General features: G+C 41.9%; 1 protein-coding gene across 2 annotated transcripts; it reads right to left on the reverse strand.

The window, feature by feature from the left end:
- Window positions 1-370: 370 nt before the first annotated feature.
- LOC110488723 (diacylglycerol kinase theta) lies at window positions 371-23,484 on the reverse strand. 2 transcript variants are annotated; one of them, XM_090198297.1, is made up of 24 exons: window positions 22,879-23,484; window positions 22,365-22,592; window positions 20,748-20,821; window positions 20,468-20,567; window positions 20,098-20,183; window positions 19,174-19,299; window positions 18,907-19,060; window positions 15,641-15,703; window positions 15,223-15,323; window positions 14,557-14,768; window positions 11,572-11,656; window positions 11,156-11,210; window positions 10,951-11,012; window positions 10,706-10,856; window positions 10,466-10,504; window positions 9,809-9,924; window positions 9,524-9,675; window positions 7,493-7,641; window positions 7,190-7,368; window positions 6,858-6,958; window positions 6,623-6,769; window positions 6,306-6,417; window positions 4,122-4,274; window positions 371-3,990 (listed from the first exon to the last, which is right to left on the reverse strand). In XM_090198297.1, exons 1-24 carry the CDS (start codon window positions 22,907-22,909, stop codon window positions 3,889-3,891), a joined length of 2,778 nt encoding a protein of 925 aa, XP_090054423.1. In that variant the 5' UTR covers window positions 22,910-23,484; the 3' UTR covers window positions 371-3,888. The 2 variants fall into 2 exon arrangements, with proteins under 2 accessions (XP_090054423.1, XP_021416724.2); XM_021561049.3 differs by having other exon boundaries at window positions 20,742-20,821.
- Window positions 23,485-25,400: the final 1,916 nt, after the last annotated feature.

The raw sequence follows: 25,400 nt of genomic DNA on the forward strand, positions 1-25,400 counted from the left end.
CAAAAAAACTGAATTTTGGCAGCACTAGGCCATTAAATGTTTTGTACCAAATGATGCTTTACTTAATGAAATGTAAAATACCTTGTGATTTCAGTACCGTAAAAATGTGCTACCAGTTTTTGCCTTGTATTATCAGCCCCAGACATGACACCCAACTACAATAACTCAGGTAGGTATTACATAAGAAGTCCCATTTTAATTTTAAATGGACACAGTTGTTACACGGTATCGTTTCATATATCTTTAGTTTTTGAACATTTTTTATTTAGTTATTTCAACATTAAACAGTAAACAATCACCTAAAAGCATCTGTTAAACAATATATTTAGTGCAATTTACAGTTAAAACTATAGTTAAAACTAAAAACAGCTTTTGTCTGCAAAAATATTTATTCATTTTAACATTTAACTTCCATTAAGACTTGGTCAAAAACAAAATACCTTCTATCAGGAAAACAAAATAAAAATACAGAATTGACAACATAAATCACATGAACTCAAAATGGTCTAGAAATGCAGAGATTAAGATATTCAAATCACTGCACCAGCAGGAGTGGACCACATATCATGTTAAACATTTTGACACAGGTAATACCACCAAGGTTCTAGAAGCACTTCAATGAGGCACAACGTGGAGTTTAGGCCTAATGACACCACAGAACGACACTTTGGCCTGAAGGTTCATCGCACAGGCACAATTTACGCAGAAGCTGTAAACTTACTACGAGACGCACATAAGCGACATTCGACACAGAAAAATAGTACCTTGGGCATTGACATCAACGCTGTTACGCAGTTTTCAGCGCAGCAACATTGAGGAGAAATTGAAAAAATAAAAACTATAATGACACTTTTGTGGGTAAACACATTGAAAACCCTAATCAAACTGTGTTCCGATGCATTTACCAGCAATCAGTCATCACTTCTCCCATGTCTTTTAATTTCATCCCTTGGTGTGGACATTCTTCAGTCTTATGAAACGGGTTAAAGGGGCAAACATATTGGACTATCTCCATCATTGGTGTGGATTGCTTTTGGGGATGGAGTTATGTTGTGACTTCAGCCTCACAGCAATTATTCTAAAATACTGTATTTTCCAATGGGCACTGCAGAACAGAGCTGACCATTGACACCAAAGACAGATACCAAAGATACATATTGATCTGAAACACAATACTTACCTCTACATACTGTACATGCATAAACACTTTCTGCCTCTAAATGGAATAAACATGGACAATATAAAAACTCAATGTTTACCCATGTGACTTCTGTACACATGGTGTTGACAGTACATGCATTTCACACAAAAGCTGTGTCCCCTCAGTCTTATATGGGTTCATTAACTTGTCATAAGTCTCTTGACTTGAATGGTGAAAGTATGGTACTGTATATAGTGAATACCTATCTAATCCTTTCATTTACTAGTGGTCAGGAAGGAGAGGAGACAAGGAAAGGAAGCCATTGAGAGAATTGGAACACGGCCGATGAGGAACCACAGTGAGTGTGTCTAAATGGCCATGATGACCCAACAGTCTAGGACCCTATTCATTCAAGCCTAGCTGTCAATGCACATTTGATTTCCTGTAGTCAAAATCAAGAACATCAACTGCATGTCAATTCAAAAGCTTTCACACTGCATAAAAGGACTGCAGACTCAGACTCAACCCTGACACCTGCTTATCAGCTTTGATTGAAAAGGGCCCGGAAGCTGCTAGTGGGGTGAAAGATTCAAACGTTTTGCTACACACTAGCACCAAGCCACAAAAGTGAGTCAACTTACATACGACTTCAATTTTTAAAAAATAACACAATCGATCAAATACTGTTCGAGCTGTGATGTTAAACTTTTTTTTTTTTTTTTAAGAGATCTTCTTTCATATTATGGAGTCTTTTCATGATTGCATTTTCTTGTAAATTCTACATCATCAGGAATGTGGACGAAGTGCTCACAAGAGAACAGGTACCGTACTTTCTACTATGGATGAAACATGATCTCTAGGCCAACTAAATGGCTGGAGAAATCCAATACAAGCCTCTAGTTTATAATGCATGTTTAGGATTGGCTAGTGGTCTCCTCCCTGCATTCATTCCATCAACTATAAACAAATGAGCAGCAACAGAGATACTGTAAGACAACGTATGGAGTGCAACGTTTAAGTCATGATTCCATTCAAATTTCCTACCTACAGCTTCCTCGACAGCTTTCAGCTTTCCCGTCTCGCAATGATACTTATGTTTGGAATACATTTGTGAGGCATTAAGTGTTGGTAAACACATTCTGCAGTGAGGGCGACTGCTACAGAGAAAGGCTGAGGTACTAAAATATGAGGTACTTAGCTACAGACTGAATATTAAGATGTGAGTGTGTGTGTGCGGCTGTGCATATTTCCAAGACTGTCGTAAGCCTCCACTTGAAATAATGTTTCACATTAACTTTATAAAATTGTTATTAAATGGCCACTGTGTGGTTTTAGACAGTTTTCTTTTCCTTATAATCTTATTTCGTAAGAAATTTGCACTAAGTTTGATTTTTTTTACATTAGTACTTTGTAAAACCAAGCACAAGTGTCTGGAATATTTAACATTTGAATCCAGTATTTGACTCAGAGGACTCCCTGAAGCAGCTCGATGTCTGAACTTCGAAAAAGCAACATTTACACTTTATTTTACAGTCTGGTATTTACATGGTAGCAGTGTAATTACATCTTATAAATACACTATATGACCAAGAGTATGTGGACACCTGCTCGTCAAACATCTTATTCCAAAATCATGGGCATTAATACGGAGTTGGTCCCCGCTTTGCTGCTATAAACAGCCTCCACTCTTCTGTTAGGCTTTCCATTAGATGTTGGAACATTACTGCGGGGACATGCTTCAATTCAGCAACAAGAGCATTAGTGAGGTCAGGCAATGATGTTGGGCAATTAGGCCTGGCTCGCAGTCAGCATTCCAATTCATCCCAAAGGTCAGGGCTCTGCGCAGGCCAGTCAAGTTCTTCCACACGTCTCGACAAACCATTTCTGTATGGACCTCGCTTTGTGCATGGGGGGGCTAGCCTGAACCATGAAAAACAGCCCCAGATCATTATTAGGGCATCTGCCATAACCAGATTAGTCCGTCGGACAGTGAAGTATGATTCATCACTCCAGAGAGCATGTTTCAAGTGCTCCAGAGTCCAATGGGTTTCCACTCCAGCCGACGCTTGGCGTTGCGCATGGTAATCTTAGGCTTGTGTGAGGCTGCTCGGCGATGGAAACCCATTTCATGAAGCTCCCAACGAACAGGTCTTGTACTGACGTTGCTTCCAGAGGCAGTTCGGAATCTGGGTAGGGAGTGTTGCTACAGAGGACAGAAGATTTTTACGAGCTACACACCTCAGCACCCTGCGGTCCCGTTCTGTGGCCTACCAGTTCGCGGCTGAGCCGTTGCTCCTAGATGTTTCCACTTCACTATAACAGCACTTACAGTTGACCAGGGAAGCTCTAGCAGGGCATAAATTTGACAAACTGACTTGATGGAAAGGTGACTTGATGCCACGTTGAAAGTCACTGAGCTCTTCAGGAAGGCCCTTCTACTGCCAATGTTTGTCTATAGAGGTTGCATGTATAATATATATATAAACCAACGAATTAGACAAGAAGCTAATCTGAAGGATCCTAACAGGGGCAAACCGAACCCAACAACTGTGAAATTGATAAACATTAAGATGATAATGGGAGTGACTGCTAAATGTTTTGTCAATGTACCACTCCAGGAGCTATAAGTGCTAACTACACAAACCACCTGAGAACCTATTGGGCACACAGGTCACAGCTGTTTAGAGCAGCCAACAGACCATCATGCTCTCACGGAGACACCAAGGAGCAGATGTTGGGGGGGGACCTCATTGTCCCCCATCGCTGGACGAAGGGCTTTCAGATAGCCCCTCTTTTAGGCTGGCAGACTGCTTCTTCTGCTTGTGTTTGTACTTCCTCAACATCCGCACCTGAACAAGAACACGATTACTTAATAGCTGTTGACTTTATAGAAAGGTATGCGAGGTTTGCAACCATAGTGAAGGATACAACAGTGAAATTGTAACTATTTGTCCCATTATAGTAACAAAAAAACTGTTACCTTTGGGCCTGCTGCAGATATGATGATATGTCCGGGGGCCTGGATCCAGGGCTCTCCATCCACCTGCACAGGGATGGGCTTGGTCGCTGTGATACGCACGTAGTTGCCCTGGGCGAGACGGATCCCAGAGCGCATGCCGCTCTGCACCTGGCCCTGGACAACACAACACACATTCCGTTGGCTTGCACGATTCTTTCCATTCTCCTTCGACCTCATTTCGCACGCAGGACTGCCGCTGACTGGATGTTTTTTGTTTGTCGCACCCTTCTCTGTAAACACGAGACAATGTGTGTGAAAAGGCCAGGAGGGCGGACGTTTCTGAGATACTGGATCCGGCGTGCCTGGCACCTCATTTAGCCCATTCTAACGTTCAAATCAAACTGAATGCCTCGATGCCCGTCTGCCTGCTTTATATAACAAGCCATGGCCACGTGACTCACTGTCTGTAGGAGCGATCCATTTTTGTGAACAGGCTGTACCTAATAAACATACAGTGCATTCGGAAACTATTCAGACCCCTTGACTTTTTCCATATTTTGTTAAGTTACATCCTTATTCTAAAATGGATTCAATAATTTGTTCCCCCTCATCTTTCTACACACAATACTCAGTAATGACACAAGTTTTTTTAAAGGTTTGCAAATTTATAAAAAATTCCACACTGAACTATCACATTGGCATAACTATTCAGACCCATTACTCAGTACTTTGTTGAAGCACCTTTGGCAGCAATTACAGACAAGAGTCTTCTTGGGTATGAAACTACAAGCTTGGCACACGTGTATTTGGGGAGTTGCTCCCATTAGTCTCTGCAGATCCTTTCAAGCTCTGTCAGGTTGGATGGGGAGTGTCGCTGCACAGCTATTTTCAGGTCTTTCGAGAGATGTTAGATTGGGTTCAAGTCAAGACTCTAGCTGGGCCACTCAAGAATATTCAGAGATTTGTCCCAGAGCCACTCCTGTGTCGTCTTGGCTGTGTGCTTAGGGTTGTTGTCCTGTTGGAAGGTGAACCTTCGCCCCAGTCGGAGGTCCTGAGCAGATTTTCATCAAGGATCTCTCTGTACTTTGCTCCAGTCATCTTTCCCCTTGATCCTGACTAGTCTTCCAGTCCCTGTGCAGAAAAACAACCCCACAGCATTTTGCTGCCACCACCATGCTTCACCGTAGGGATGGTGGCAGATTTCCTCCAGACGTGATGCTTGGCATTCAGGCCAAAGAGTTACATCTTGGTTTCATTAGACCAGAGAATCTTGTTTCTCATGGTCCGAGAGTCCTTTAGGTGCCTTTTGGCAAACTCCAAGCGGGCTGTCATGTGCTGTTACTGAGGAGTCGCTTCTGTCTGGTCAGTCTAACATAAAGGTCTGATTGGTGGAGTGCTGCAGAGATGGTTGTCCTTCTGGAAGGTTCTCCCATCTCTGGAGCTCTGTCAGTGACCATCGGGTTCTTGGTCACCTCCGTGAATAAGGCCCTTCTCCCCCGATTGCTCAGTTTGGCTGGGCGGCCAGCTCTAGGAAGAGTCTTGGTGGTTCCAAACTTCTCCATTTAAGAATGATGGAGGCCACAGTGTTCTTGGGGACCTTCAATGCTGCAGAAATGTGTTAGTACCCTTCCCCAGATCTTTGCCACGACACAATCATGTCTCGGAGTCGTTAAGGACAATTCCTTCAACCTCACGGCTTGGTTTTTGTTCTGACATGCACTGTCAACTGTGGGACCTTATATAGACAGGTGTGTGCTTTTCCAAATCATGTCCAACCAATTGAATTTACCACAGGTGGACTCCAATCAATTTGTAGAAACCTGATTGGATGATCAACGGAAACAGGATACACCTGAAGTCAATTTCGAGTCAATTAGCAAAGGGTCTGAATACTTAATACATTTGCAACAAAAATGTTTTAACCTGTTTTCGCTTTGTCATTATGGGGTATTTGGTGTAGATTGATGAGAAAAAAAACAATATTTAATTAATTTTAGAATAAGGCTGTAAAGTAACAAAAAGTGAAAAAAGTCAAGAGGTCTGAATACTTTCCAAATGCACTGTATCAACGAGAGTTATTTACATTTTGATCTGGATAAAACATTTTGGATCACTGGGATCATTTTTTAGCTCTGATCTCTTCTTTGTGGCAACAGGACATACTCAACAGAGTAAGGAAAGACTTGTAGTGAGTGATTAACTTACCATGTGTACCACCCCAGTCACCCCCACCACCTCCAGCATGCCATCGTCAATGCGAGGTTTCCCGTAGCGCGAGTCACCCTCTGATCCCCACAGGTCTGCCCCGGAGCCCCAGCTACACACACACACACATAGTTGTAAGTGCTGTGCTTCAGATCAATATGTACTGAAGGTGTGAGTGAGTCAGGGTCCAGTGTGTATAAGCCAGTGTGCGAGGCCATTCTTGTTCAGGAGCATGCATCTTAAAGTGAATGTCATGCGTCATGAGTGTCTGATTGTTAGCCTTGTGTATAGTTTAGCCGTTTGTGTGTATTTCCTACCTGGGGATGTTTAGGAAGATGAGGCCTTCTATGCTGGGCAGTTCTATGTCTTGCTTGTCCACCTGTAGTTTGAGGTCCTTGTGAAGGTTCCGTGTGTGACTCAGCTTCTGCAGACCCGCCTTCAGGTACACACCTTTGTTGTGAAACCTACACAGACACCAAAGATAAGTCATTTTGGAGAAATTCCTTTTTGGGGATATTTTAAAGCAACTTCTCACCGGAGGTGGTCTCTTACCTGCTGTTGAACTTCCCTGGTTCCTCTTGACGGGCATGGTGGAAATCCAGACTGACTTCAGCATCGATGCCCAGCCCAAAATAGTTGTTCATCTGCACTATCTTTAACAAGGGAGACCACCAGTTGAATGGCCACGCCAAAAAGTACACCCATGCATCGATTAAAATGGCAATGTAGTTATAACAATGGCAATAGTTATAACATAAATCATATATTTCTATACCTATTCATGTTTGTCAAGTTATTGTTTTGTGTGCATTGTTATATTGTGAAAGTAAACAAAAACTACAATTGCAAAAACATGAATCATATCTGCATTATTCTTATTGGACCTTTGGTGGTTCCAGGAAGCCGTTCTCCTTGCCGTCGTCTGTGATCTCCTGTGCATCCAGCAGAATAGTCCAACGGTCTATCTGCACCTCCTCCGCCTCGTCCACAGATACCAGGATGTGGTGGGGGTCCTCTCCGCTGTAGCCCGCCCCCCAGCGCAGGATCCGCGCCAGGTCGTTACCTGATGGGAGGCATTAGGGGGTGGGAATATTGTGAAAAAACTACTGATGGAAGCTGATTGAAGCTAACCTATGCACACTACAGCAATTAGAAGAGAAGGGTATGTCATCAGGGGTCCCACTCACCTGTGCCGAGTGGGACGATGCCGACGGGGGGCTCGGGACAGACCAGCTTGTGTCTGATGGCCTCCAAGACTCCCAGGACCCAGCCCACTGTCCCATCTCCCCCACACACCAGCACCCGGAAGCGGGGCACCGCCCTAAACGTGTGGAGTCTGTGGAGGATATAAGAAAACAAAAACTTAAGAGATTAGGTGGGGAGGGCCAACTGAATATTAGGATGATGTTCCTAATGTTTGGCACACACACACACACAGTTGAAGTCGGCAGTTTACATACACTTAGGTTGGAGTCATTAAAACTCGTTTTTCAACCGCTCCACAAACTATGGTTTTGGCAAGTCGGTTAGGACATCAACTTATTGCATGACAAGTAATTTTTCTAACAATTGTTTACAGACAGATTATTTCACTGTATCACAATTCCAGTGGGTCAGAAGTTTACATACACTAAGTTGACTGTGCCTTTAAACAGCTTGGAAAATTCCATAAAATTATGTAATGGCTTTAGAAGCTTCTGATAGGCTAATGACATCATTTGAGTCAATTGGAGGTGTACTTGTGGATGTATTTCAAGGCCTACCTTTAAACTCAGTGCCTTTTTGCTTGACATCATGGGAAAATCAAAAGAAATCAGCCAAGACCTCAGAAAAATTTTTGTAGACCTCCACAAATCTGGTTCATCCTTGGGAGCAACTTCCAAATGCCTGAAGGTCCCACATTCATCTATACAAACAATAGTAAGCAAGTATAAACACCATCGGACCACGCAGCCGTCATACCGTTCTGGAAGGAGAGGCGTTGTGTCTCCAAGAGATGAACATACTTTGGTGCGAAAAGTGTAAATCAATCCCAGAACAACAGCAAAAGACCCTGTGAAGATGCTGGAGGAAACAAGTACAAAAGTATCTATATCCACAGTAAGAAAAAGTCCTATATCGACATAACCTGAAAGGCCACTCAGCAAGGAAGAAGCCACTGCTCCAAAACCACCATAAAAAAGCCAGGCTACGATTTGCAAGTGCACATGGGGACAAAGATCGCACTTTAAGGAGAAATGTCCTCTGGTTTGATGAAACAGAAATAGAACTGTTTGGTCATAATGACCATCGTTATGTTTGGAGGAAAAAGGGGGAGGCTTGCAAGCCGAAGAACACCATCCCCACCGTGAAGCACGGGGGTGGCAGCATCATGTTGTGGGGGTGCTTTGCTGCAGGAGGGACTGGTGCACTTCACAAAATAGATGGCATCATGAGGATGGAAAATTATGTGGATATATTGAAGCAACATCTCAAGACATCAGTCAGGAAGTTAAAGCTTGGTCGCAAATGGGTCTTCCAAATGGACAACGACCCCAAGCATACTTCCAAAGTTGTGGAAAAATGGCTTAAGGACAACAAAGTCAAGGTATTGGAGTGGCCATCAGAAAGCCCTGACGTCAATCTTAGACAATTTGTGGGCAGAACTGAAAAGGCGTGTGTGAGCAAGGAGGCCTAGAAACCTGACTCAGTTACACCAGCTCTGTCAGGAGGAATGGGCCAAAATTCACCCAACTCATCGTGGGAAGCTTGTGGAAGGATACCTGAAACGTTTGACCCAAGTTAAACAATTTAAAGACAATGCTACCAAATACTAATTGAGTGCATGTAAACTTCTGACCCACTGGGAATGTGATGAAATAAATAAAAGCTGAAATCACGCTACTATTATTCTGAATAAAGTGCTGATCCTAACTGACCTAAGACAGGGAATTATTACTAGGATTAAAATGTCAGGAATTGTGAAAAACTGAGTTTAAATGTATTTGGCTAAGGTGTATGTAAACTTCCGACTTCAGCTGTATATATTAGAGTCAATCATATATTCACTGGTTGACATTACTCTGTGTTCGTGCCATGGCTCACAAACATACATGATAGACAAAACTATTTCAAAGATCTTGCGGAAAATAAACATTGCACAACACAGACCCCCCTTCTACAAACACAACAGCTGTGACATCACACTGCTGAATGAGGATAACCACCATTTGTCTCACCCAGACAATGGTCCCCCATTGGTCATGTCAAACACTTGGTGGGGGTTCAGAAGCTTCCGGAAACCATAGAGGAGTTCTCTGCCCTTCAGCTCACCGCTCTTAGGGTTGACAAACACCAGTAGGGGCGAGTCACCTTTGGGTAACTTGTTGTGCTGCAGGGGAGTTACAACAACAGCAATGTCAATAGAGTAAAGCAAGCCGGCTTCTTTAAAAAGGTTCAGTTCACGTAAATTACACATTCAACTGGGATCTGGGTTTGTTTACGTCACATTGATGTAGCATTACCATGATCTCTGGTAGGACAAGAGAGGTGAGCTGCTGGTTGCTGACAGACGTGTCTTTGGCTAACATGTAGATCCTCTCAGCCTCAGAGAAACACGATATCTGCAACACCACTGCACCTTCAACGCAGACAGATAGACAGGCAAACCTCAGAATCGATGAACTCCCACATTCAATGTTATGATGACATTTACGACTTTGTATGTAATGCACTAAAACTGCTCCGCATAGAAATCGCTTATTATAATAAAGACGTCACAAGATAAATGGCTGTGGGCCATACAGCAGGCTTCATATAAATGGACCATTTAGCTCTTGGGCAGTGGCAGCAGCAGTGGGGCACTCACAGTCTGTAAGAAAGGGACTTATGTAACACTGAATGTGGCAGGAACCTGCTGCAGTGGCCTGCGGCAAAAGAGCAGCGACTTGAGCAGTGTCAAGCAGAGAGACAGCCCAGAACAGGCCGTCTGGGGATGGATGTGGAATGAGGGCATAGGGAGGGGGACAGGGAGGGGATTGTGGGGAGAAGAGAGTGTGATACTTAGGAAGGGGACAGCAGGATTAGAGAGGGGGACGAGATGGAGGGGGGGGGGGGGGGGGGGGGGGGGTGGAGAAGGGAGGGTGGTGCTCCACTGGCTGTTTCCATGGCGACGTACACACCTTGGTTCCCGTAAACATGTGTGATGGTGACCAAGTGACCTATGGAGAAGAGCAGATTCACATCTAGTCAGTTAACAATTTTAAATAACATTTAAAATCAACTATAGTCCATTTCAAGGAAAATGTTCAGGAGGATCTCTGTGGTAAAGTGAAAGGGGGACAGCACTGAACCTTATGGGATTCTGTCCATTTTATTTCTTGCAAAGGAGCAGAATCGTGATCCGATGTGTGTAGACTCACTCTTGATAGCTAAGTGCTCCTGTAGCAGGTCTGCATATTCCTCCTTGCTCAGCTGTACAGGCAGTCCCTCTAGAAGCAGGTTGACCTGCACAATCCTGTTCCTGCTCTCCACGATGTAGAAACGGGTCTGGTTCATCTGCCTCAGGGAGATCTGTCAGAAACAAAAAGACACAGCTATAATTACACAAACACCCCCCGAATTACCCATAAACTTGAATGTCAGCTTGAAGTTCCTCATACTGTACCTTCCTTATCTCCTGCAGTTTGTCCAGCAGCAGCTCGTGGCCTGTCAGCACTTGTCTCTGAACTGGGATGTGGAGAAAGAAAAAACACACACCATCAATGAACTTTGATAAGATACAATAAATGAAGGCATATAAATAAGAGACTTCTTATTTTATGGAAAAGGACAGTGTTGATGTATAGGTCAGACATATTCCTGTTTCTTACCTTGCTTACTGCCCATGTAAACCTCCACAAGATTGAAGCTTGATGGGTCTTCATTCTGGAGAAAAGAGCATCGCCAAACAAGAGTATTGAACTAGAATTGTCATTAACAGATACATATTATAGTCAGAGCAATAGTTCAGCCATTAATTTAAACTTCCGGGTACAATACATTTACATATTAGGCATATAGCAGACACTTTAATCCAGAGCATTTTACAGGAGCAATTAGGGTTAAGTGATTTGCTCAAGGGCACATCAAGAGATTTTTACCTAGTCGGCTCAGGGATTCGAGCCAGCGAGTTACTGGCCCAAAGCTCTTAACCGCTAGGCTACCTGCCGCCCATACAATACTTATGCCAAGTTGTATTTAAGATAGAGTGGCTGTGTTATGTTGGTGACCTGCTGGAAACCTGTACCTGTTTTCCCAGTTGAGTGAGGACCTCCTTAATGACAGAATCCACAGTGCTGTTCTTGGAGATGGATATGTACGCCACAATAACCCTGTAAACAGACCCAGGCAGTAGCAATGGAAGATATCAAAAGGTATGGTTTGAGGGCAACTGTCACCTAGTCGGCTCGGGGATTCGAACCAGCGACCTTTGCATTACTGGCCCAATGCTCTTTTGACCAAAGCATTTTCTGATGCCTAATGAGTCCTTTGAGATTAACTCATTAGCGCATTTGAGATTTGTGCTAGTGATGTGATTATATCAGCTGGGCGAACAGGTTTAGGTTAATTAAATATTGTGTGGATGAAGGGCGGGTGGTTGGCAGGCGGGTTGAATAAAGAGAAAACAATATATTAAAAAATACATACATTTATAATTCTTGTGCAATTTACATCTAGCCTACATCATAGGCTACATTAAGGTTTTTCTTTAATTATTTTAGGCTATCTGGTATAAGTGCTTAAGCCTAAGCTTTAAGATCTAAATGCACATGCACCAAATAGCCTACACACCAATCACCGAATGCTTTTGGGAATGGGCAGAAAAAGTTAATCCACGGAAGCAAAAAGGACAATGTCACAGTTTAATACAAGAGAAAAGCTGCAACATGGAGAGTTGAAACTAAAAAGGGAGGGCCAGAAGAGTAACGTTTGGGAAAGATTTCGTGAAGTGGGAAAATAGAATTATAGCAGGCTATGTTATGTGATGATTGTGAGGTGCTACACAAATTCGACAGCCACAAGACAGGGACTTCAAATAGACCTATGGCAGGTCATGGGAACTGGAGCCTACTGTTCAGATGGGTTACATTGAAACTGTAGGTCTATAACCTCTCACACAGCCTTAATATGAACTCCCGCAGAATTAAGCATTTCTTGCAGTAAAATGATACACTAAATGTAGGCAAAATTTTGACTCGGGAACAGGAGTGGAGAAATATGATTTATTTCAGCATCTTGAGAGAATGCGCAGTTAGATATAGTCTGTAGTGGTGCTATCTTTACCAGAATCATAAAAGCTGACAGTATTTCAACCACGTAAAGTATGCATCCAAGCCGAACTGAAATCTTAGAAACATGTTGGGTCGTTTTCACAGCTTTCCATTTCCTTACAACCGGTCAAATATTTGTTTGCATCCCGGTTAGTGAGCATTTCTCCTTTTTTTCTTAAATTTTACCCCCTTTAGATACCAATTTCGTGGTATCCAATTGTTAGTAGTTATACTATCTTGTCTCATCGCTACAACTCCCGTACGGGCTCGGGAGAGACGAAGGTCGAAAGCCATGCTTTCGACCTTCGAAAAGGTCAAAAGGTCGAAAACAAAAATATAAACGCAATATGCAAGAATTTCAAAGATTTTACTGAGTTACAGGTCATATGAGGAAATTAGTCAATTGAAATAAATAAATTAGGCCCTAATCTATGGATTTCACATGACTGGGAATACAGATATGCATCTGTTGGTCATCTGTTGATACCTTAAAAAAATGGGCCTCAGGATCTCGTCACGGTATTTTTGTGCATTCAAATTGCTGTTGATAAAATTAAATTGTGTTCGTTGTCCGTAGCTTATGCCTCCGAAACAAAACCCAACCAAGCCGCACTGCTTCTTTAACACAGCGCGCATCCAACCCGGAAGCCAGTCGCACCAATGTGGTGGAGGAAACACCGTGCACCTGGTGACTTGGTTAGCGTGCACTGTGCCCGGCCCGCTGGTGCGCGATGAGACAAGGATATCCCTACCGGCCAAACCCTCCCTAACCCGGACGACGCTAGGCCAATTGTGCATCGCCCCACAGACCTCCCGGTCGCGTCCGGCTGCGACAGAGCCTGGGCGCGAACCGAGAGTCTCTGGTGGCACAGCTAGTGCCCTAGACAATGCAGTGCCCTAGACCACTGCTCCACCCGGGAGGCCCTGAGCATTTCTCCTTTGCCAAGATAATACATCCACCTGACAGATATGACATATCAAGAAGCTGATTAAACAACATCATTACACAGGTACACCTTGTGCTGGGGACAATAAAAGGCCACTCTAAAATGTGCATTTTTTTTTACACAACACAATGCATGCAATTGGCATGCTGACTGCAGGAATGTTCACCAGAACTGTTGCCAAATAATTTAATGTTCATTTCTCTACCATAAGCCGCCTCCAATGTTGTTTTAGAGAATTTGGCAGTACATCCAATCGGCCTCACAACTGCAGACCATGTGTATGGCGTCGTGCGGGTGAGCGGTTTGCTGATGTCAACGTTGTGAATAGAGTGCCCCATGGTGGCGGTGGGGTTATGGTATGGGCAGGCATAAGCTACGGACAACGAACACAATTTAATTTTATCAACAGCAATTTGAATGCACAAAAAAACCGTGACGAGATCCTGAGGCCCATTTTTTTAAGGTATCTGTGACCAACAGATGCATATCTGTATTCCTAGTCATGTGAAATCCATAGATTAGGGCCTAATTTATTTATTTCAATTGACTAATTTCCTCATATGACCTGTAACTCAGTAAAATCTTTGAAATTCTTGCATATTGCGTTTATATTTTTGTTCAGTAAAGATTGAAGCATTCATTCTATTGATTTATGACATTCTGGTGAGCAAGGGTTTATTTAGTCTTCTAGGGCAACATATAATGACAGAAGAGAAGCTGATGTATCTAATTATAGACAAGTTGACTAACAAATAGCTTACCAAAACTTTGGAAATTATAAGTAGAAACATATCTAAATCAGGCAAATCGTTCCGCCGTCGTTGACTGTAACCCACAGCGCATTTTCTTTATTAGCGGGTTAGGGTCAGGTGCAGGCCTCAGACTTTCCATTTATCACATATGGTTGGGCGGTTGCGGATGGGTTAATAGCAACTACAGGCGGGTGAACAAACAGCTGACCCATGCATCACTAGTTTGCGCCATAACTGAGCAGTTTCCCTATACATTACTCACTTGAGCCAGCCGGCATAGATCCTGAGGACCTCGGTTTCCTGAGGTTTGGCCCTTAGGAGCCACGCCTCGGGCACATTCTCCTTAAAGATGGCCTTATCGGGGGTGCCGTTATGGTTGAGGACGTCGTCATCGACTAGAGCCTGCTGGCCGTTGTCTTGGAGCTCATATTCCAGGGGGTCATCTGGGATGTAAAAGGCCCTCAACGCTGACTCCTGCAGACAAGGATTAGATCAGGGACTGGTGACCCTCCTCCTGGAGAGACCTATTGGATGTGCAGGCTTTTACTCTATCCCTGCTCTAAGAAACACACCTGGCCTGATTCTACTGATCTGATTCTACTGAGCTGCATGTCAGACCCTTGATTAGAAGAATCAGGTGTGTTAGAGCAGGGCTGGAGCCAAAGCCTGCTCTCCAGGAGGGTTGGCCTTGGATTAAGTTGTTCAAAACTATTGTCATTATCATCATTATTGATGTTACTAGTGATAGTAGTATTGGTGATGATAGTATAAATATTATTAGTACCCGTTGTTGCTGTAGTAGCAACAATATTAGATCAGTATTACAGTAATAGTAGTAGTAGGAGTTGTGGTAACACAAATGAATGCACTCTTAAAACAACGAAGCACTTAGTGTAAATCTGTTTTTAGTGAATGGGGAGAATCTCACCACCACTTCCACATTCTTGGTTATCCGAGGAATGGAGACCAAACGGAAGTGGCTACGCTTGACTGCATCATCCCCATCAAACACCTTGAGAACCTGCTTCCCTGCAGTTTTGCACACAACAAAAATATTTAGACCAATGTGATCAATTCTATGGACCTGTATGATTAGGATTAGGGTAGACTTGGATTTGATAACTAAGCATTAGCAAATGCTGCAGAACATCAGGAGTGGTAGGACTACTGTTAGCTTAGTGTCATGCTCTAAATAGCAGAGCTAAAGCATTTTAAAATAACTTTAAACCAGAAACGTTAGGGAATCTTTTTTCTAGCTGAAACATGGGAAAAATCATATGTTTACATGTGACTTCAATGGTGACATGCTTGGCTAAATACAGTGTGACAACTCATCCTGTACCTACCGGAATCTGGTGTGGTTCCCAGTTGGCTCTCCTTTGTAGGTCTGTCAGCATCTTCCAAGTTATCTGATGAAGCAAAGTTCAAGTTATAGGTACGTGAAGGCAAACAACGATGAAATAGAATGAACGTTACATTTGCTACATGTTTTTCCCACATACTTTACATTGTTTCACTTCTGTGTGCAAACAGTCTACTGAAGAATGGATGCCTCTTTCATTTCAGGTTAAAGCACAATTTCACCATTGCTCATCTTGTTTGACAAATGGCTTGTGACTCATCTTGTCTGACGTAGAACAAGTGACCAACAACATGTTGACACTTGCTCCAAGCACCTCTCATTCCTGGCAGCCTAGGTGCCCAAGTACGAATGTTTAAAAGGGGAGTGCAATTTGCCTGTGTGGAGTTAGCAGTGAATGAATTAGGCCTATGTCTTACACTACCAAAATGGAAACTCATTTTCTTGATTTACACTGAACTAAATTATAAATGCAGAATTCAACAATTTCAAAGATATTACTGAGTTATAGTTCATAAAAGGAAATCAGTCAATTTAAATAAGTTCATTATGCCCTAATCTATGGATTTCACATGACTGGGAATACAGACAATGATTTAATTCAGCTTTTATTTCTTTCATCACATTCCCAGTGGGTCAGAAATTTACATACACTCAATTAGTATTTGGTAGCATTGCCTTAAAATTGTTTAACTTGGGTCAAACATTTAAGGTAGCCTTCCGCAAGCTTCCGACAATAAGTTGGGTGAATTTTGGCCCATTCCTCCGGACAGAGCTGGTGTAACTGAGTCAGGTTTGTAGGCCTCCTTGCACGCACACGCTTTTTCAGTTCTGCCCACAAATTTTCTATGGGATTGAAGTCAGGGCTTTGTGATTGCCACTCGAAATACCTTGACTTTGTTGTCCTTAAGCCATTTTGCCACAACTTTGCTTTGGGTCATTGTCCATTTGGAAGACCCATTTGCGACCAAGCTTTAACTTCCTGACTGATGTCTTGAGATGTTGGGATGGTGTTCTTTAGCTTGCAAGCCTCCCCCTTTTTCCTCCAAACATAACGATGGTCATTATGACCAAACAGTTCTATATTTGTTTCATCAGACCAAAGGACATTTCTCCAAAAAGTATGATCTTTGTCCCCATGTGCAGTTGCAAATCGCAGTCTGTCTTTTTTTATGGCGCTTTTGGAGCAGTGGCTTCTTCCTTGCAGAGTGGTCTTTCAGGTTATGTCGATATAGGACTTGTTTTACTGTGGATATAGATACTTTTGTACCGGTTTCCTCCAGCTTCTTCACAAGGTCCTTTGCTGTTGTTCTTGCTATTGATTTACACTTTTCGCACCAAAGTATGTTCATCTCTAGGAGACAGAATGCGTCTCCTTCCTGAGCGGTATGACGGCTGCATGGTCCCAAGGTGTTTATACTTGCGTACTATTGTTTGTACAGGTGAACGTGGTACCTTCAGGCGTTTGAAAATTACTCACAAGGATGAACCAGAGTGGTGGAGGTCTACAATAATTTTCCTGAGGTCTTGGCTGATTTCTTTTGATTTTCCCATGATGTCAAGCAAAGAGGCACTGAGTTTGAAGGCAGGCCTTGATATACATCCACAGGTACACACCTTCAATTGACTCAAATTATGTCAATTAGCCTACCAGAAGCTTCTAAAGCCATGACATAATTTTCTGGAATTTTCCAAGCTGTTTAAAGGCACAGTCAACTTAGTGTATGTAAACTTCTGACCCGCTGGAATTGTGATACAGTGAATTATAAGTGAAATAATCTGTCTGTAAACAACTGTTGGAAATATGACTTGTGTCATGCACAAAGTAGATGTCCTAACCGACTTGCCAAAACTATAGTTTGTCAACAAGAAACTTGTGGAGTGGTTGAAAAATGAGTTTTAATGACTCCAACCTAAGTGTATGTAAACTTCTGACTTCAACTGTACCTTAAAAAAAAAAAGTGTTGGTGAATGGATCAGAAAACAAGTCCGTATCTGGTGTGAACATCATTTGCCTCATGCAGCGTGACACATCTCCTTCGTATAGAGTTGATCAGGCTGTTGATTGTGGCCTTTGGAATGTTGTTCCACTCCTCTTCGGTGGCTGTGCGAAGTTGCTGGATATTGGCGGGAACTGGAAAATGCTGTCGTACAAGTCGATCCAGAGCATCCCAAACTTGCTCAATGGGTGACATGTCTGGTGAGCATGCAGGCCATAGAAGAACTGAGAAAAGTTCAGCTTCCAGGAATTGTGTACAGATTCTTGCGACATGGGGCCGTGCATTATCATGCTGAAACATGAGGTGATTGCGGCGGATGAATGGCACGACAATGGGCCTCAGGATCTCGTCACGGTGTCTCTGTGCATTCAAATTGCCATCGATAAAACGGCATTGTGTTCGTTGTCCATAGCTTATGCCTGCCCAAACCACAACTGCATGGGACATTCTGTTCACAACGTTGACATCAGAAAACGACTTGCCCACACAACGCCATCCCGGGGATTCATCCGTGAAGAGCACACTTCTCCAGCGTTTCTGGCAAGAGCTCTGGTGGACATTTCTGCAGTCAGCATGCCAGTTGCACTCTTTCAAAACATCTGTGACATTGTGTTGTGTGACAAAACTATACATTTTTGCCATGTTACATGAGCTGAAATAAAAGATCCAACAAAGATAATGCTCACCTAACAGGTGTGGCATATCAAGAAGCTTTTTAATCAGCTTCTTGATATGCCACACCTGTTAGGTGGATGTATTATCTTGTTAAAGGAGAGATGCTCACCAACAGTGATGTAAACAAACAACAAATTGTTGTGCGTATGGAACATTTGTTGGATCTTATTTCAGCTCATGAAACATGGCATTACCCAACCAACTGTTTAAATGCTCTGTGGTTATATTTTTGTTCAGTCTTTCCATTGTGTATATTTTTTGTCCAATTTAATATTCCTTTGCATGTACATTTCTATGAGTGAAACAGTTGCTGAGAGGATGTGACTTTGGGTAGGGTAATGGATTTATTTTTTATTTTACCTTTATTTAACTAGGCAAGTCAGTTAAGAACAAATTCTTATTTTCAATGACGGCCTGTTCAGGGGCAGAACGACAGATTTGTACCTTGTCAGCTCGGGGATTTGAACTTGCAACCTTCCGGTTACTAGTCACTCCTAGTTACTAGTCCGGTTACTAGTCCAACACTAACCACTAGGCTACCCTGCCGCCCCATGGATGTTGGGGACCACAAGCTTACCCAGCTCATTCTGGTAGCTCTCAGAGATGCGGTAGCAGTGCATCTTGCTAAAGTTCCTCGAGCATATTCGCACACAAGCAGGGTGAAGAAGCATGTTGCGTAGCCGTCCCAGACCGCACTCTGGCGGCACAATGAGATAACAGGCAGCGTGTGTCTGCAAAGTATGACACAAACACTGTTAAAACAAGCACATGCAACATGCTGTCTGGCATTATTAGCTACAGTAGTTTTTTGTGGCGATACTTTTATTTTCGTTTTGAGTCTTACCGTAATACCACACCACTGACACCGCATCCCCGCCAGGACGTCTGAGGAGCTACAGGTGCGCCGGCAGATCTCACAGCGTGCACCTGAAGGAATGTTCCCCTCCCGCCAGTGGTGGGGGAACGTATCCTTGGCCAAGAGGATTAAAAAATAATTTATTTTTTATTTTTTTAAAGACAACCGACAGACATGTTACAATTACAAACAAAAAGTAGACCAGTCAAAACATAGGAAGAAACTCATTATCCTGTTGGATGTGCTTTTATGTCAACCTAAAAGGACCAAACATATTTGGTATTGCTCAGCACAGCTGTAATTTCTCTCAGGTCGTTCCAGTGTGATTTCTCAGAATCAGGCCCTCGAAGCCTCTCTATGGAACTCTCCTATGGAGGATTCCTCCCTTGACAGTGGCAGGTGATAAATGTGATTTTCCTGTGTTTTATATATATTTTTCACACTACGGAGGTTGGAATGATACTGTGAAATACTGCCTGAAATTTCAGCCTGTTTTGGTGGGATGGAGTTTTGGCCTACCTGGTGACATCAATAGGCAGTAAATTAGTTATTAGACCAATAAGAAAGAGAGTTCCAAACCTCTCTGTCAGCTAGTTTTCAGCTTTCCCCTCCCCACTCAGCCCACTCCTAGACAGTCCTAGCAAAAATATTGCTTCAGAAATGTCAATGCTTCTTTTCGACCATTGTAATTGAAAACAATCACAGTAGGGTATTTAATTGTTACCCAGAAATGATTTGATATTGAGATAAGAGTGGCTGCATTGGACTTTCATTTTAACTCAAAAGTGCACTTGTCTTTTGTTTTGCTTCTTTGCCTAATGAGTTTATAGTATCTTAACATGACACTGGGGGGAATTAAATTAACATTGTGAACAGAATGCACCTTTTAGACAGAAGGCTTGTGATACTTACAAAGTCCTGACTCCCATCCTGATGACAGAGACGGCAGTCGCCACAACTGAACGTAACACAGTCATAGTGGGCATGCAGCTCACAAACTGAAAGCAGAACCAATGGTTACGTTACTTCTGTAAAAGTCACTACTAACACTGATGGACTGGCTCCCAATCAGACTTCCCCCAAGGAAGTTGAAATACAATTTGAATGTACATAGAATGTACTTTGTGTGTAAACTTGTGCATTTACTTTGTCATGTAGCCTATCTACACATATGCTGAGGTTTAGCTTGCTACATTTCACTCATGTGTTCTACAAAAGTGAACCTGCAAAACCTTGGCCATAAGTTGTACATTGTATGTTGTGAAAGCTCTTAAAAACCAACCTTCACAACGAACGGCAGTGTTTCCCTCCAGATGCTTTCGACACACACAGCAGAATCTCTTTTTCTGCCCTGCTGGACCAAAGCAATGGGCGACAGGGACCTGGAGTTCACAAATGGACAAAAAAAAAGGAATATGACCAAAAAGACAATGACAGAGGATTGCCGTGCCAGCATGCACTCAACGGGAGCATGCACTCAACAGGAGCATGCAGTCATCCATCAGATCACAGGCAGTAACAGAGCAGTGTAACCTTATGTTGTAAGTGTCACTCACCCGCACCTGTGTTGGGGCCATGCATGAACACACAGTCCTCACCATCTTCAGGCACTTTTCATGGCACATAAAGTTACACACTAGCGGTGGGAGGAGACACCAAATAACAGTCAGTCAGTCGGGGCGCATCAGGAGCATCAGTAACTAGGCTATCCAAAATCCCATTCATATTCTTGTAATTAGATTTAGTTGTAACATCGTCTATGAACCACCTTTCAGTGTTCCCCTATATTATTTTAGCAGCCGTGCACCGCTAGCTAAGATACAGTAACTTTATGCTAGCCAAAAAAATGTTTTGTTAATATATGATTGGCTGGTGATGTCATTGAGATCAAGATATCAAATTAAATTGTCCTCAATTTTCAGATGAGTTTCAAAGGAAGATAACATAATTAAATGTTTATATATTTTGGAATAGAATGTCCTTTTACCACCCCTGCTGAAATCAATTCTAAAGGGAAACATTGCCTTTCTATAGGCTAATGCATTATAAATGCATTAGTAATGCCTTCACCCAATAATGCATTATGGTATTTGCTAAGCATTCACAGTAGCCTAATAGATATACGTATCTTCAAACTCAGTCATAGTGCATTACATAGAGCAGAGGTTTGTCACAAAGGAGCAGTCGACCTCAAGCTGGCTAGGGAGGCTTTAGGCCTTGTGCATCCATTGCCCTCTAATAAGGCAACCTGTCTAACAACAAGAGTTAATGAGAAGCATCCAATTTCATGGAGGCGACATGCAGTATACGCTTCAGGTACTAGTCCAGCATAGTTTTGCTAGAATTTGACACATTAACAAATAGGCCGTTACTGCATTTAAGTAGGCACATTAGTCTAAAATATAGCACCATTGTAGCATTATACATTTTGTATGCTGTGTCTAGGATGATATGCTTTTACAGATGCTCTGCCACTGCTCTCCAGCATCCAGGTCCCTGTTGCCATGCCGACCAGTTAAAATATATCTGCAGCTGATTGCGCAACAGAGGCTTTGCATCTCCCCTCTCCACTCTGCATGGTTAACACTGTGTGTTATCCATAATCTTCTGTTGTGTTGTGCAGTGCTGCTCCTATATGCTTTAGTGCTAGGCAAGGGGTAGCTTCGCATACTACATGTTCTATTCACGTTTTCAATCTTTTTCAAGGGAGCAATATTTTTTGATGTCAACCATGATGGATAAATCATGTAGGAAGAGGGAATTTACTAAATTCACATTAATTGATAGAATCACAATGTCAGTCTGTGCATGATATTGGCATAGCCCTAAAAGCCAGTGATTTTCCACATACAAACAAACTCATTGGACACAGAACCAAGGCACCTTTTCTCTCTCTCTCTCTCTCTCTCTCTCTCTCTCACACACACACAAGCATGCCATCACCCTGAGTACTGCTCTATGAACATACTGTACACGATGACAATATCTAGAAAAGTTGAGAACATAAAAGCTTTTATTTAAGCTCATAATGATTAAGTTTGTGCATCCATTCAACAATTCAAAGTGAATTACCCAATGTCAAATACATTTGACTTTTCAGTTGAGCGGTTTCAACTCAAATAGTCTGGCCAAGTTAAGATACAAAAACAACCGTCACGTTCTCATGTAAACCAACCTACCTTCACAAACGAATCCGTTAAGACTCCATATGAAATCACTGCAGTTGTGGCAGAACGTTGGCTTGGTGAGAGTCACTTTCCTAAAACTGTGTCCGGGTGCGCTGACCTGGTACCTTGAGCGAGAGCCAGGGGACTCTGGAGGCTTTTCCCTCACGGACAAGGGGCTAACGGGTGGACTTTCCATTATGGAATTATCATTCTTAGCTCCAGCGCTGTCTGCCATCGTATCTGTGCATCACAAGGGTCGCGTACAATGAAAACTTAGTTAGTTCAAATATGTTTCCGCTGGTAAACTAGCGAGCTCCAAGCAACGCGTTATCCCCCGCGGCTGTGTCATTCATTACACCTTGGAACCAGATGCGCCAGCTGCTGAAGCCATAGCGGGCATGACGTTAGCGAGCTAGCTAACAACAATAACGTTAGACATGGCAGTTAGCTGCATTGCAAAACATTTTATAAAAAATACGTCTTGAATGATCCAGAACGACGGTTAATTCACAACAATACACTTCACCTGAGTCTTGTCGCTCGTCACCTGGAAACATTAAAAATAAGCTTATTGACTAACGTTAGCTAGCAGGCTACATTTACTCGCAAAAAAAGGCTAGGAAGAAAGCAAGTTCAACGAAAATCCATCAAAAACAACGTGTCAAGCTGACTAATTAGCTCATTTTTGCGCCCGCAGTTTTCATAGCTCTGTGTAGTCGTTTACATCCGCCCTCCGCGTCCAGGCAAAACGAGTGAGTGACTATCGTCAGAGAATATTACCAAAGACAGCACAGTATGAAGATAAGCAGAAACTGCTTCTCCAATAGAAACCCCCGATAACGTTTGTAGGCGATGTCATGGCGACGTTGGCTAGCTAAACTCAGACGCAGAAAAACGACATCGGGTTAACTGTCGTCTCCAAGTACCCCTGACTGCAATGAATTTAAACTATGTCAACTGGGTGATGATACCGCCATATTTTTGAAAGACAGGAATGAGGTTTCTATAGCAGTTTCCTGTATTGAAGACTTTTCCTTCGTTTCAGGTTTGAAAATGTATATCAATAAGTCAGTCTTATTTCCACTCAAGGATTGTGTTTTACAGGAAGTATATGGTATCCCAATTAAAGATTAAGTTTACTTATCTTGGAATTGTTATATGCAAGGATGAAAAACAAAGGAGTGAATTAAACTTTGACCCCATTGTTGAGAAAACAAAGAAGACATTTTACCTCTGGTTGCTAAGAGATATTTCGTTACACGGTCTGGTTTTAATGTCCAAAGCTGAAGGGTTATCCAGATCGGTTTATGCCTCGTTATCACTTGAATTATCCCCTAAAAATTGTAAAGGACTTAGATAAGATTCTTTATAATTTGATTTGGAGGAACAAGCCTCACTATCTACGGAAAGATATTCTCACCAATACCCAAGAACATGGATGTCTTGAGGTTTTAGATTTCAATATTCTAAATAATACTTTTAAAATAAATTGGATATTAAGAAGCAGAACAGTATTTGGAATGTCTTCCCTAAGTATTTATTTGACTCTGTTGGTGGTTTAGAATTTTTGCTTCGATGTAATTTTGATGTTGATAAAATCCCAGTAAAATTGGCTAAATTCCACAAGAGGGCAAATTTAGCTTGGATGTTAGCGTATAAACACAATTTCCCCTCACATATTCTTTATTTGGAACAACAAAGATATACAATTTAAAAATAAGTATATTTTTTTCATAACTGGTTTGAGAATAAAATTATTTTGGTTGGTCAGTTACTGAATGAGGATGGATATCTACTCTCATATTGGAAATTTCTTGATCATTTTAAAATTCCAATCACCCCGAAAGAATATGTAATTGTTTTTGATGCGATTCCAAGGGGGGGTTGTATCTCTTTTAAATTCCTCTGTGGTTCATGTAAGTAACATAGATTAACATGAAAATATATTAATTGGCAATATTAACATCAAAGATAAATGTAGTAATAAACAAATTAGGAATATTGTTTGTGATACTACAATTCCCTCAGCAAGATTATTTTGGTCAAATATCTATGGTGATATACAATGGGGGAAGCATGGAAAATTGCTAATAAATATTGTATCAATAACAAGGTAAAGGAAGTTTCATTTAAAATGTTACATAGAATGTATACTGTGAAACATGTTTTGGAAAGATTCAAGCTGAATATTGACTATACATGTGATTCTGTGGAATGGAGGAGACCACTATGCATTTGTTTTTTGCCTGTATTTATAGTAGATTTTTTTTGGATTGACATACAGAATTTTTTTACAAAAAAATAGGACTGGTTGTACTATTTAATGGTTTTGATATAATTATTTATTTCAGAAATTCTGACATAAATAAAGAGGTAGTATATTTAATTAAACTGCTAATAATACTAGGTAAATTTCATATTCACAAATACAAATGGTCGAATTCAAAACCTAACTTTTTTCACTTTATAAATGAATTTAAACAATATGGTACTACTTTAACTAAAATGAAAAACAAAAAGGCAATTAAACTTGTTGTATTAATGAATATGATTTGTTTGTTTAGGATTCCTGGCAATGTAAATAGTTTGTATGTATGCTTGTTTGCATGTGACTATTCCTCTTGTTTGTTGATAGGGCTATTAGGGCTATTATTATACGTTGTAATTATATTGTTTCATTGAGCTCATATATATACAGTCGTGGCCAAAAGTTGAGAATGACACAAATATTAATTTTCACAGTCTGCTGCCTCAGTTTGAATGATGGCAATTTGCATATACTCCAGAATGTTATGAAGAGTGATCAGATGAATTGCAAAGTCCCTCTTTGCCATTCAAATTAACTGAATCCCAAAAAGCAATTTCCACTGCATTTCAGCCCTGCCATAAAAGGACCAGCTGACATTATATCAGTGTTTCTCTCGTTAACACAGGTGTGAGTGTTGATGAGGACAAGGCTGGAGATCACTCTGTTATGCTGATTGAGTTCAAATAACAGACTGGAAGCTTTAAAAGGAAGGTGGTGCTTGGAATCATTGTTCTTCCTCT

This window comes from Oncorhynchus mykiss, chromosome 14 (assembly GCF_057628025.1).
Source record: "Oncorhynchus mykiss isolate SJ-2025 chromosome 14, ASM5762802v1, whole genome shotgun sequence".
Taxonomy (NCBI): domain Eukaryota; kingdom Metazoa; phylum Chordata; class Actinopteri; order Salmoniformes; family Salmonidae; genus Oncorhynchus; species Oncorhynchus mykiss.